This window comes from Dermacentor andersoni, chromosome 6 (assembly GCF_023375885.2).
Source record: "Dermacentor andersoni chromosome 6, qqDerAnde1_hic_scaffold, whole genome shotgun sequence".
Lineage (NCBI taxonomy): Eukaryota > Metazoa > Arthropoda > Arachnida > Ixodida > Ixodidae > Dermacentor > Dermacentor andersoni.
This window is the reverse complement of record NC_092819.1, coordinates 161,462,965-161,476,941: the sequence shown is the minus strand read 5'-3', so window position 1 is coordinate 161,476,941 and position 13,977 is coordinate 161,462,965. Positions and strand designations below refer to the sequence as shown.

At 46.0% G+C, this 13,977-nt stretch overlaps 1 protein-coding gene across 1 annotated transcript in view; it reads left to right on the top strand.

Moving 5' to 3' along the window:
• The first annotated feature begins 3,085 nt into the window (after window positions 1-3,085).
• Window positions 3,086-13,977, top strand: part of LOC126523732 (uncharacterized) — a 124,447-nt gene continuing 113,555 nt past the window's right edge. The window contains exon 1 of the mRNA XM_055066848.2: window positions 3,086-3,195. Coding sequence (XP_054922823.2) covers window positions 3,086-3,195 — 110 coding nt within the window. The remainder of the gene's footprint in view (window positions 3,196-13,977) is intronic.

Here is a 13,977-nt window from a genome sequence, read left to right as displayed (position 1 = left end):
ACCACTCGTTGATGATGAACACTGCACAGCACTGTGTTGTGCATTTTTGTTTTTCATCTTGTTTCACTATTAAACGTATGAGTTAAGAAGAACCTTTAGCTTAGGGCGAGCATGAATTCTGCTTTTTAATTACGTGTAAAACGGAGACGTGTTTTTGAGACAACTGCTGGACAGATTTCAATGACATTTAGTGGTTTCGAGAAAAAGAAACTAAAATTCTAGTGATTGCAAGACGCAGAATTTTGATTTGTGGCTAGAAAACTTTTACAGAATTCCCCAATAATGGTTAGGACCCCAAAGCATTGATGCATGAGTGTTAAAAATTTGTAACTCTGCACCAAATACAGTTTTCGCAGTTCTGTAAACTGCGTCTGTTAAAGCATCTAAAGCGCCCAAATTTTATTCTACAATATTTAGGAGGGTTGTCGGAAAGTCATACTTGTAAACTATTGGAATCTATTAGAGCGGTGTGTAATGCATCTATTTTATGCTTTAGATGTCTTATTTTTGTCCTTTACGAAATTACGATAGTATTTCAATGGAGACTTATAAAGCTGTAAACATTACAGTGTTCTTTTTTGGAATTCTGTAACATTGAACATATTTTAATAAAAATACCAACGGCCCAATTAAGAACCTGTGTTCGCTACAGTAACTAGACCTTAACTTTTTTATGAAATAAACCGAATCAAATTTGGTACATTGATTTCTAGTACAAGCCATTTCTTCTTTCCCATGTATTTAGGTAGGAGACCCGGAGCTAAAGCTTCCTCTCAACACAAATTAGACCCTTTGAATAAGATTTAATAAGTTAACGCCATTTTCCAGCCTTCAATCACTTCGGATGTCTCTGTAACTAATGTTATACATGATTAGCATACATGGTTCTATTGATGTGCTGATAGAAGTACTGATACACGTTTTATGCCGATAGCAATTATATGGACACTCAAAGCTCATTTTCGCCATCGGCGTCGCCGTGACATTCCGTATAACGTCCCAGTGCGACAACACTGTCGCCGCGCGTCGTTTGCTGTGTGTGCGAGTGAAAGCACACCAGGTAAGCCGACGATCTCTGCCGGAACTGGCGCCCGCGAACGAAGAAAGCGGACAGCAAACGCGCCGTGTCCCGTTGTGAGAAAGTCCGTGGTTGGTGGGAGGAAGGAAGGGAGGGACGGTGCCGTTGTATTCCGGCATCAAATGCGCATTTAAATGGGCATTTAATAAAAGTAATAGAAAAAAGTAATAAATGAAAGGCTCCACCAAGAATACGTCCTAACCTTCCGCTTTCAAGGAAACTTACAATTATTCATCAAAGCAGCCAAATCATTCGCAGCTGCGGCATTCAAAGCTGTCAGGACGAAGTCCCATGTGAAATAAACGAGGCACACTTGAGCCACAAAAAATTTAGATGAACGTCAAGCACGCCGTGAATAAACGCCGGCGATCAAGGCCGCTGCACCTGTTGTGACGGTGTGCCTTGGAGACCCTTTCGATGAATTGCCCTGTCCTTGCTTGAACGTTGTCCGCACATAGAACTTGGGACACGTTAAAGAACATCGCGGGGTCAGAATTAATCAGGAGTGCGCCACTAAGCATGCACCATAATCCGATTGTGGATTTGGCTCGTACAGTCCCATAAGCCAATTGAAGTTTAATACTTCGACTGCGATGCTATGTTCCATGTGAGTCAATGACAATGCTCAACCCTCTCATAGGTTATGAAATATGGCGCACAACAACGCGTCAAGCATACACCTCTCCCTGCGTGTTCTATGTACTATGCAGACAAACAGCGGTGGTACCCGCAAGGTATCGTTTAACATCAACTCACCCGCCGTGGTTGCTCAGTGGCTATGGTGTTAGGCTGCTGAGCACGAGGTCGCGGGATCGAATCCCGGCCACGGCGGCCGCATTTCGATGGGGGCGAAATGCGAAAACACCCGTGTATTTAGATTTAGGTGCTCGTTAAAGAACCCCAGGTGGTCGAAATTTCCGGAGTCCTCCACTACGGCGTGCCTCATAATCAGAAAGTGGTTTTGGCACGTAAAACCCCATAATTTTTAACATCAACTCACCACTCTCGCGTTAGACTAAACGTTGAAAAATAGAAGCTTTTCGCCATTAACATCACCGCTAATTAACGTATATCAAAGCGGCCAGCACGGAAAGCTTCGCTTACATTGATTCTCGCAGTGCGTGGGATCTGCATAATTATAAAATTTTAAGAAATTTTTAGAAATCACCTGTGGCAGCTAGCATAATTCGTGCCCTTGAGCTAAATGATTTGAAAAGTCGGTCATTACTAGCACGCGAAATCTAAACACACACTAATGTAATTACCAAAAAATCCACTGAATAACTTCTTAATGACTTTACAGCACATATTGCAACCTACAAATTGTAGCCGGTGAGATTGTGAAATATATACACTTTAAATGAATTTCTAGGATGACACCAATCTCGAGATATGATTGCGCAAACTATGGGGCGAAATACATGGGCGTTACATTTAGCTTTGTTCTTCAGTGCATAAGAGAGCATTTTATTAAGAAAGCTAGTAGAACAACAGCGCATTTTTTCAAGTTTTTTAGGCACATATCTCCAGACCGGCGTCATTTTGAAAATTCCAAGTGGATACGCCTTGCAACCTCACCGGTGACATTTCCTAAATTACAATATCTGCTGTAAAGTAAATAAGTCGAAACGTAATTAGTTCTTCTTTTCTTAATTGGTTGCATTTGTTTCCTGCTCGACTATATTCCAGCTCAAGGACTAGAATTATGTTATTTGCAACAGGCTATATTTTTTTTAATTGCATAAATCTTAAAAATTATCACCGTGTACACTGTTGTGGCGCACCTCAAGTAAATTCGAAAATTTCATGCGAGGCATGTTTATTATTCGACAAAGCACTTGAAACTCATCCTTCTTCCTCTTAAATCGCTGTAATCCCAATTAGTTGATGGTTTATTTATTTACTTATTTATTTACTCATTTATTTAGTTATGTACTTACTTATTTACTTATTTATTACTTATTTACTTATTTATTTACTTATATATTTACTTACTTACTTACTTACATGGCTGTTAATGATGCAGAGCCACCAGCGTCTAAGTCTACGTGGCTGTCGCCTCTGGCCTTCCTCTTCTCCATCCTGCTTCTCATGACTTGCACAGTTTTTGTCACCAGGTAAGTCGACCACTCTTCGAACACTACCAGTTAGGACAGCTCCAACTAAATTAGAAAAATGAGAGTTTCCCACGGGACAACAACGAACGTGCGAACGATCACCTCTGAACTACACCGTTGCAGGAAACCTGTCAAATTAAACAGTAAACAGAAATTGCAACGGCTTAATAACACGTAGCACGTGTGCTTACCTGAATTTCATTGACGTTAAATAAACGAATTCTGTAGTTTTACGTACCAAAACTACGATCTTATTAGGAGGCACTCACTAATGGGGAACTCCGTAATATATTTAGCCGCCTGAAGTTATTGGATATGCACCCGATTCACGGCACACCAGCATTTCTGGATTTCGGCCACATGGATATGCAGCCACAGCGGCCAGGATTTGGTCTCGCAACCTCGTGCTCGCAGCACAACGCCAAGCTGCTAATCTACCGTTTATTTATTTGATTTTACAAGACTGCTGACTCCAGTGGGTGGCGTTGCGGAGTGGGCAGCAGACGATGAGCTAGTACGTAGGAGTTGAGACATCGTAGGTTCCTTGATAATTAAATTATGGGGTTTTACGTGCCACAACCACTTTCTGAATATGAGGCACGCCGTAGTGGAGGACTCCGTAAATTTCGACCACCTGGGGGTCTTTAACATGCACCTAACTATAAGTACACGGGTGTTTTCGCATTTCGCCAGCATCGAAATGCGGCCGCCGTGGCAGGGATTCGATCCCGCGGTTCCTTGATATTTGACCAACGTAGCTAAATTATGTTGTGCCTTCAGTTAGTAATTTACCTTCACGGTATTATGTAATGAGCGATTTGTGCCAATGATGTAGCGCTGCACGGAACCAGTGGGGTAGCCAGGAGTTTATTTTCCCTGAAGTGGGCACCCAATTGGCCGGGGACTGCTGGAGGATGGGAAGACGGGGTAGGGCAGGGGGCATGCAGGTGCACAGAAATTTCGGGGCGGAAAGAGGGAGGGCGCGTGCTAGGTCTGCCCTTATCCTGGTTACGCTGTTGCGCGGAACAGCAGTGCTTAATCGCGTATCAGCTATAGAGGAAGTCCTGATGATATCGCACATCTTCAACAACGCCCCTCTAGTTTGAAGGTGACAGCGCGGCGGTAACAGGTCTCCTGCTGGAACCCGAACGCGGGCTTCTTTTCTTTTTTCCTTCTCAGCCTCTTTTTCATACCATTCTGTTTTCTTTTTCAAAGCCATTTCACGTGCAAGTCTGCACTGCTCTCACCAATAAAAAGAATTATGTGCATCCAACACACATATTGGAATTTATGGGAAGCGATGAATAAAAATATTCTACAGTCCCAGGGAAAGAAGATTAGCACAAGTGACTGGCGGCCTGAGGGACAAAATCGCGAGAAGAGGCGCTGCTGTCCACGAGCGTGCCGACAGTGAGCGCCGTGAGAGTGCAACGCACATTCCGCTTTCGAAAGCAAGGGTGGCCGGCAGAGACCGGCACATCTTGAAGCCCGCATTTCGAAAGCTACCATATACCTCACTTTTCGGCCAATATATATGCGTCAATGACGCTACGCAGTGAGGCTTCGATAAACAAAGTACTATTGCTGATAACACTCGCCCCTCAAGAAAAATGGGCTCACGTGAGTAGCCTCTTTGGCGCATAGCTTGGCCGATAAGTGAGGCACGTGATAGCTTTCGAAATGCGTGCTTTAATATTGGTTGGTTTCTGCCAGGCATCCCTGCTTTGGAAAATGAAATGTCCCTGCCACTCTCCCTGCGTGCTCGGGAACAACAGCGCCGCGTGTCGATATTTTGCCGATCCGGCCACCAATCCATTGTGCTAATCGTTTTCCCTTGGGACTGTTCGTATCGATTCACACCGATATATACAATGTTGTTTACTTTTATCCTATGCAGCGTGATATCTCATCCAGAGGTTATGTTTATAGCCTGCACTGCTAGCAAGCTTAAGTTCATTAGCATTCATAAAATTAACAAAAGCATACGGCTCAATGCCGAAGCATATCAATAAGATATTGCAGACCTCGCGTTAAGTTGCCAGGGAAAGAAAATCAGTACAAAATTACGCGAAGTACATGCAGCAAAGAAAAAAAGTAAAATGAAGAAAATAATCTTCACAATTGCTGCTGAAGATGCATTCCCGGACGGGCCTGCAGCCTGAATCTTCTTTGTTTTTGCCCCTCGTTGCCGTCTTAGACGTGAAGAGACAGATAAAGATTGGTCAACAAAAACAGGCCAACCTAGACGCAGTAAGGATAGAGGCAGGCAAATTGCGGTTGGTGCTCACAAACAACTATGCGACTTTAGAACAGAAAGACGAAGATAACATAGAGGTAAGGAATGAGACCTTAACTAGGCTGATTTCAAAAGCAGCAATTGAAGTTGGATGTAAGATACCACGGCTTCCAATAGGTAAGCTCTCCCAAGAAAGGATCTGACAAAGAACGAAAAACATGAAAGTGTCTGTGTTATGGTATCAGATAAAGTTTTCTGAAATGTCAAAGCTGAAAAACAGGAAGAAAGCAAACGATATTGGAAATTGTAACGCCGTCAAAATTGAGGAAGCTGCAAAAAAATGGCAGCAGCATGAAATCACTTCAGAACTTGGCATAATACCAAGCAAGACGTATGCAGTGAAAGATAAGCAGGGTAATGTCATCGGCAGTTTCGACGCTATAGTAAAAGCAGCAGAAGAATTGTATGCTGACCTGTACAGCGCCCAGAGAAGCCACAAAAACTTCATTAGCAGTAGTCATGAAGTGGATACAGCGGCTACTTCTATAACGAGCGCTGAAATCCGTAGGACCTGGCAGGACATGCCCCGGGGAGAAGCAGCAGGAGAAGATAGAATAACAATGGAGTTAACCAAATATGGAGGAGATATTAAGCCTGAAAAGCTTGCGGCTTATTATACGGAGTGCTTCACGGCTTCCAGTGTACTATAGAACTGCAAGAATGCCATCATTATACTAATCCCTAAGAAGGAAGACGGTAAACAATAGGAGAAAGAGAGTCGACTGTTATTGCTGTCAGGAATCACGGGGGCGGACGCACCCTCGCTCCGTCTAGCAGACGGTCGAGATGGCCCAGATCTCAGCGGCAGCCTCCGCTAGCGGGACGGCCCAGACCTGGTCTTGCTGGTCTGATCTGACGGCCTTAAAATTTAACACCGACAGCAATAGAAAATAGGAAATGTAAAGGCCTATCAGCTTCCTTTAAATTTTGCAAACATAATTAGCAAGATAATTTTCAATATAATCATGGAACTCTTCAATCAACCACGAGAACAGGCTGATTTCAGGAAGGGATATTCTACAATGGATCACATTCATATCATCAGTAAGGTAGTTGGGAAATCTGCTGAGTACAATCAGCCTCTCTACATGACTTTCATAGATTATGAAAAGTAGATGAATTCTGTAGAGATACCAGTAATCATGAAGACATTGCGCAATAAAGGAGTACAGCAAGCATGGCAGAATGTATTGGGAAAAAAAATTCGGAGCGTTTCCACTATGTGAAGATGGAAGACCAGCGAAGCTGCATCGCTCAATAGCTATATTAAGTTCTATATGATGTTCATTGTATATGGGTTAAATAAAGGCACAAACACATAACTTCGTTGTTTGTTTTATGTTTTAATATTTTCTTATTTATTTATTTTACGTTTGATATCTTACATTTCATTATTATTATTTTTTACTTGATACGTTACACGGATGTTTCAACACGCATCGTCATAGACTAGAGTACGACCACAACATTCATCGCTCCGGCGCATTGTTTTTGTCAACAGCATAACCTGGTAGTTCGTTCCGCCTTTTGTATTTTTATTACTTTTTATTTCTTATTTCTTTTATTTATTATATTTAATTTTTACTTTATATGTTACACTTACGTTTCGACACGTGGGTCCCACGTGTGACAAGGATAGTTCAAGGGCGCGTTACAGGTCCCCGAGCCAACAGGTGTATGTGCCATTGAGCTCTAATTCATTCAGCATTACCAGCAGGATTGACCCGCACGATGATTTGTGTTTGTCAACATCTCGGACACATTTTTCCCCAGATCCTAGCAATAGGCAGCTTTCCGGTAATATTTAAAAAGATTTATGAGCTATGTTTGTTCGCCCCCCAAAAAGTAGCAAAGTCCCTATCAATAAAGAGGTGAGACAAAGTGATAAGGGTCCCCCGGTGATACGGAGCTTGTTGCTGACTGCACTTTGCAGTGGCTCACGTATCCTGAGGGGGTCAGACAAAAGATATTGCGACGACGTAACGCGTAACAACCACGTTTTGTTATATCGTTACGTAGCAGGCAGCTGTCCAAGCTTCCTCAGAGAGAGCGATAAACAGTTAAGATCCCTCAAACGCTGAAGGCTCATGTTCGTTGGCGGGGGCTTCCTTTATAGCGTGTGGAATGCTCTGGTTCAGGAAAAGGAGAGGGCGATGTCAGCTAACGCTCTGCACGCTTGCGACCACCGCTCGGTAAACGTAGACCAGTTCAACAGATTCTCTAACTGCGTGTGTCGCGAACCCATGCTTTCCGAAGGCGAGCTTCGCAAACATGGACACTCTCTCCACTTGTTCCATCTAGCCTCCACAAGCGAAATTCCTTTCCTGCGTTCTCCCAAACCGGAACTCGAGGATACCGTGACGCATGCGTCACTAGCCCCGCTTCGCTTTCTTTGCTTGCTTTTTTGCTGCGCGGTGCACTTGGGCTGACGGCGTCGCGGGTGAGCTGTGGCGTTTCTCTCGTTTCGGGCAGCACACTATTTCGCGCGCTGTGCCGAGCACACCCGACTGGCGGTGTAAGTGGTACAAGTCAAAGCTAAGCGAATACTGGGGCACACACGAGCGGTTCATGGAGCATGATCGCGTGCTGGAACACAGTAGAAAATGAAATACCCTTGTTGGCCGCGCGCGTGACTGCACGACGTGGCAACAAGCAGACAAAATGGAAGTGCATCTTTCTTGCTGTGCTGCGACGTGAAACTAGAACCCACAGACGGTCTGTTTCTGTGTTTTATTATTTTTCTAAAGTTTAATTCGTCTACTGACGCAACAGATTACACAAATACGAGATGTTGCCTTGAATAATTCTCTAAGTCAGATGTCACTACGAGCGACGTCACAGCAGTGCGATGTACGCAGGCGCACCTGTGCGATATACGTCGACTCTGGCTGGGAGCGCGGCGCCCGCGAGGAGAAGGGCAAACGGCGTTCGTCTTGAAATTTCAGCTCTTTCCGGGACGCGTAGTGATGTAATACTTGGCAGGCGCGCATTGCATGCTCGGCGCTTGTCAGCTCAAAATGACCAGATCTGGTGTCAAGCCCTTTAACGGTTGCGGGCGCCGCCGCTCAGCCTATTTAAAACATCCGGGCTTTCACCGTTCCCACGGCGGCGCGACGGAAATTGTTCACCACACACGTCAATCCTAACAATGCTTAGAAGAAGAAGAACAACTTTATTGAAGAATAAAACGCTCAATAGGTGGAGCCCCTAGACAAGGGCCCCACTGGCGTCCGCGCGCCGTCTTGCTTGTCGAATGATAGCCCTTTGGACCTCTTCCTGTGAACTGGACAGTGCCGCCTCCCATTGTGTATGCTCCGTAATTTCTGTGTGTGTCTTTTGTGGATATCCCGTGCATGCCCATGAGATGTTGTCTAAGGTTGGCGTGGCTCCGCACCATGGGCATGTGTCCGTATATCTTTCGGGATGAATTTTATGGAGAATGTGCAGGTTGTTATATCTATAAGTTTGCAGCTTTCTCCATATAACCTGTTCTTCCTTACTGAGATTCTTATCTGGGGGTGGCAGCTTCATTCTATTTCCTCTGTGATAGTTTAAAATTGCAGAGTACTTCTGGTCAACCGGGATCGGGTTGCCAGAGGCGTCCTGTGAGCACCCGTGGGATGTAGCATGCGCACGAGCTACTCTGTCAGCCTCTTCGTTTCCCCCAATTCCCTCATGACCGGGTACCCATAAAAGGTGAAATCTGGCTCGGTGTTTTATATCTTGTATAAGCCTATAGACTGCGGTGCATACTCGTCCCCTGAGGTAGCTTCTGCATGCCGCTTGAGAGTCTGATAGGATGGTTATTTCTTGTTGGTTTGGTTCCGTCGCTTTGATAGCAAGGGCGATTGCGATTTCTTCTGCTTCCACGATAGTGGTGTTGTGAGTGGAGGCGCTAATGATTTCTCTCCCCATGTAGTCAGTGACAGCAGCTACCCTTCTTTTCTGCCTGCCTGGGTATCTTGCCGCGTCCACGAAGCGGGAGTTTGGTTTGTCGCCGTGCGTTTTTTCAATGTATGCAGCTCTGGCTTCTCTTCTGCCTGCATGTAGAGTTGGGTCCATATTTCTGGGTATTGGTGCCACTTTGATGCAGTTTCTGATTATTGTCGGGATGGGCTTAGTTTGGTTGTTTTTCAAGGAGCTCGTCATACCCTTGTCTGCCAAGGAGTTTCCTACCTGTGGTCGTTTGTGCGAGTCTGTTTCTTTGAGTTATCAGTTGAGCTTCTGGCAGTTCCTCGAATGTATTATGAATCCCTACAGACATGAGTTTTTCGGTTGGGGCGCACTGCGGAATTTGTAGGGCGATGTTGCTGGCTTTCCTTAAGCACAAATTGATCGCATCCCTCTCTGTTTTCGTTAGCTGGTAATACGGCAAGCTTTAAATGAAGCGGCTAACCACCAGACTTCTGATTAGGTGAAGGGTGTCTGATTCCTTCATCCCCGTCCTTTTCGTGGCTACCTGTTTATCATTCTCGCGACTTGTGTTGCCGTCTTGAAGAGGTTAAGCCCGTGTTGGCAGTGTTGATTTGATTGTAGCCAGATGGCTAGTACCCGGATTGTGGTCTTCTCAGGTATTGCATCATTGCCAAGTCTGATTTCCAATTTAAAGGCAGGGTCCATCGGGACGTTACGATTCCCTTTGCCTTTCCAGACTCGTATAATCTCCGATTTCTCTGACCCGCATTGCAGCCCTCTGGCTCGCACGTATGTCTCGATTTCACAGGCAGATGCTTGTAATCATTCTTCTTTTTCACGTAGCGACCCGGTGACACACCAGACTGTAATGTCATCCGCGTATAGGGCGTCCTCGATACCCGGGATGGCTTGTAGCTTTCTTACAAGGCCTATCATCGCCACGTTAAATAGCGTTGGCGAGATCACTGCGCCCTGGGGAGTACCCTAGTTGGGTGCCTTGAAAGTCTTGATTTCTACTGCGCCAAATTTAATCTCAGTGGTTCGTTGGTTTAAAAAGCTGCGAACATAGTTGTATATCCGCTCTACGCAGTTTTGTTTCAGCCTGGCCATCGAGTATTCCTTGATGGCTTACGCTATCAAAAGCTCCTTTTATGTCGATGGCCATGACAACGTGTTCGCTTGATCTTGGTATATTTGTCAGGACTTCTTCCTTCAACTGTAGGAGGATGTCTTGAGTTCGAGAGCTTGGGTCTGAATCCAAACATAGTGTCTGGAATGATTTCATTGTCCTCCAAGTAGTTTTGTAATCTAGAGTTGACTATTCTTTCAAATAGTTTCCCCAGAAAGGAAGTTAGGGAGATTAGTCGAAGGTTACTAATTGCTAATTTCCTGCCAGGCTTGGGAATTAAAACTGTTTGAGCGTGCTTCCACTCCCTTGGAATAGTACCCTGTTGCAATGTTCATTTATAAAGGTAGTATAGGCCTCTAAAGCCTGATCGCTTAGGTTTCTAATCATGAGATTAGTTATCCGGTCTTAGCCTGCCGCTGTGTTTCGGGTCATTTTCGCTATGGCAGCTCTAACTTCTTCGGTGGAGATGGGTTTATTGAGTTCAGGGTGACCCGCCCCCCCGTATTTGGTCGCACAGGGTGGGGGAGATATGTCTGTTCCGAAGCACTTGTTATATAATTACTCTTTGAGTTCTTGTTCCGTCCCTGGGTACGTATGGATTAGCCGTTCCACCGCTTTACAACCGTCGTTCTTGGTTTTTGTTGGTTCCATAATTGCTCTTAGTAGGCGCCAAGTTTTTGCGGTGCTCAGTGTGTCATTAAGGGAGTCACAGAAGGGTTCCCAATTGGACGTAGTTAGTTGCGTTGCGTACTCTTCCGCTTTGCGGGTGAGTTCTGCAATGCGTACTTTTAGCTTCCGGTTCTGTGTCTGTCGCTTCAATCTTTTCGTTAGTCCTCTGCGTGCCTCTTAGAGATGCAGTAAGTGACGGTCTATCTCAGGTATCTCACATGTGCGGGCTATTTCTTTTGTGACTTTATCCTTTTGTGTTCTTAAACTTTCACACCATTTACTTAAATCATCGATTGTGGTGCTTTGTTGGCCCTGCATCCGTCGGTATTTTACCCAGTCGGTAATTTTGGCTATTCCTATGTGTCGTTTGATTTTCCCAGACCGTATTGTGGGGCTGATGGTGTAATGGTCGCTGCCTAAATCATTTAGGGTGTTTATCCATTGCGCATCTTCACAATTCTGCACTATCGTGAGGTCAGGGCTGGTGTCCATGCTCACACTGTTGCCCTGTCTAGTGGGCACTGCAGGATCCGTTATAATTGTCATGTCGAGTTGTTCTGTTTGTTTCAGAATGTTTCTGCCCTTAGCGTCCTGTTTCGGGTAACTAGGATCTTTTGGATTGAAACCACCTACTATCACCAGTGGTCTTCCCTTTACCAGGCGGGCAGTTTACTGCAAGCGGCTGTCAAACTTTGTCTTTCTCTGGCTTGGTGGACTGCAAATGTTTAGTATAAAGGCACTCTTTTTGTTCAAGCCTTTATATATGATTTCTATTAGTAAATGGTTAATATCCATGTCGGTAAAATGATCGTGTTTGATTGCGGTAATCGATTTCGCTGCCAAAGTCGCCATTGCTCTCTCCGAATCCGGGTGTGTGTACACCTCGTATCCCTGAAGGTTTGGACTTCCTGAAGGGCTATGACAGCTGGTGGCTCACTCACAGCTGTGTTAAATGTCCCTTTCCCGCCGGTATCCACGACAGTTCCACTGCCAGATTTCGCAATTTTCTGTTATAGTTGGTTTTTGTTTAGGCATGGTTGCTTTCTTGTGCAATGGCTGCCAGCCCTGGTCTGGCGTATGGCTTCTCGGCTCTCTCTCTAACGTTAGCTCCGGTAATTTGCTTACGCACCGTTTCCATGATTTCAATTTGCAGAGCCTGGAGTTTTTTGTCGGACTTCACTTCAAGCTCAGTCATTTGTTGCGTTAGTTGTGTTATTTGGGATGACACCTGTTGGGTGATCTGTTGCGCTATTGAGGGTAATAGTTGTTCGAAAGTCTCTTGGATTTGTGTCTGGAATGTTTCGACCGACTGCATTCTAGGGCGCTTTTGGGGTGCTTGTACAGCTTGCCCCGAAGCTTGCTCTGACTGCGCCGGTTTAGCCTGTGTGTTCTGTTGCTGCGACTGCATTTGCTTTAGCATCGCATTCTCACACTCTAAGTCGCCTAAGCGAACTTTCATGAGTTCTAGCTCTCGTTCTAGGCGCGGTATCTGTGCAGTTGTTTGATGTGTGTGTTGGGAGGCTATTGCTGACCAGCTCACCTTGTTTTTGTCGCCTTTATTCTTTTCAGACTGTTTCTTGCTCTTCTGTTGGCTGGTGCTTTGCTTCTCCTCTTGTTTTCTGCCCCGAGAGTTGGATCGGCTTCGGGAGGTCTACCTGGTACGCGAGCGGGACCTCTCCGGCGAGTCAGAGTTCTCTCGCTCCGAACTGAGCCACCTCTTCTTGGGGGTCCCTGTGACCTGGTTATGTTGTCTCATACGCTGTCTTCCCCTTTGCGGGACGCGCTTCAGTTTTTTGGTGCACTCTAGTGCCGCTGTAGGATGAGCTCCCCCGCACAGGACACACTTGGGCTCACACTCATGGTCCGCTGGTGGGTCGCGGAGGCCACATTTCGCACAAGCCTTGATAGTTGGGGTTGGACAGACATCCGTTCTATGTCCTTGATTTTGGCATATCTTGCAGTATTGTCGAGTGGGTTGGTACGGTATACATGGCATCTCGCCACCGCAGTAATATACGTAGCGTGGCACGATGGGGCCATCGAACGTCAGCACTGCCGTCCTCGATTTGCCAAGCATACGGCCGTAGAGTTCCTCTTCTCTAGTTCCAGGCTCCAGTCCGTGTATGACTCCCTTAAGGAGGTTGTCAGGCGTGGAGATGTAGGTGTTTACAGAATGTCTGTTGCCTCTCAGCTCCAGCTCCTTGATCCTCAGGATCCGTTCCGCTGTTCGTTCTTCGGGTGTGCTTGTTATGACGATGTTAGAGCCCGGCCGTATCCGCAGCAAGAAATCGTCTCCTATGATGTTTGCAGGTCCGCCACACGCCTGGACTATTGCTCTGGATACCTCATGCGTCCGCAATTCCCGAATCGCCAATCCTGGTTTCGGTCTAATAATGATTTTTATGGCATTCTTGGGTAGAGGGGGTGCTTTTCGGCGTGGGTGGCCCCTTTCCGCCACGCGTCGTCTCATAGCTCTCTCTCCTGTAGGTAATATTGCGTCACGGGCCCCCGTCGCTTGCTCCTCCGGAGCTAGGGCGCACCCGTTGTCCTTGTGCAAGCTCGACGCGCCGAGCGTCTCCGGGGCGTTGCTCCACCCTTGCTTCGTGGTTGGGGTGGTTGACCCCGCCATTCGACTCGGTGGTCCGCGCTTCTTTTATGCGAAGCATATTACTGGAGCTCAACCCAGCTCCTCAGGCGCGGCGGTGTCGCCTTCAATACCACGTGACACCGTGACGTCACGACAGAGGAGAAACGGGGCTACAACTCGCGCCGT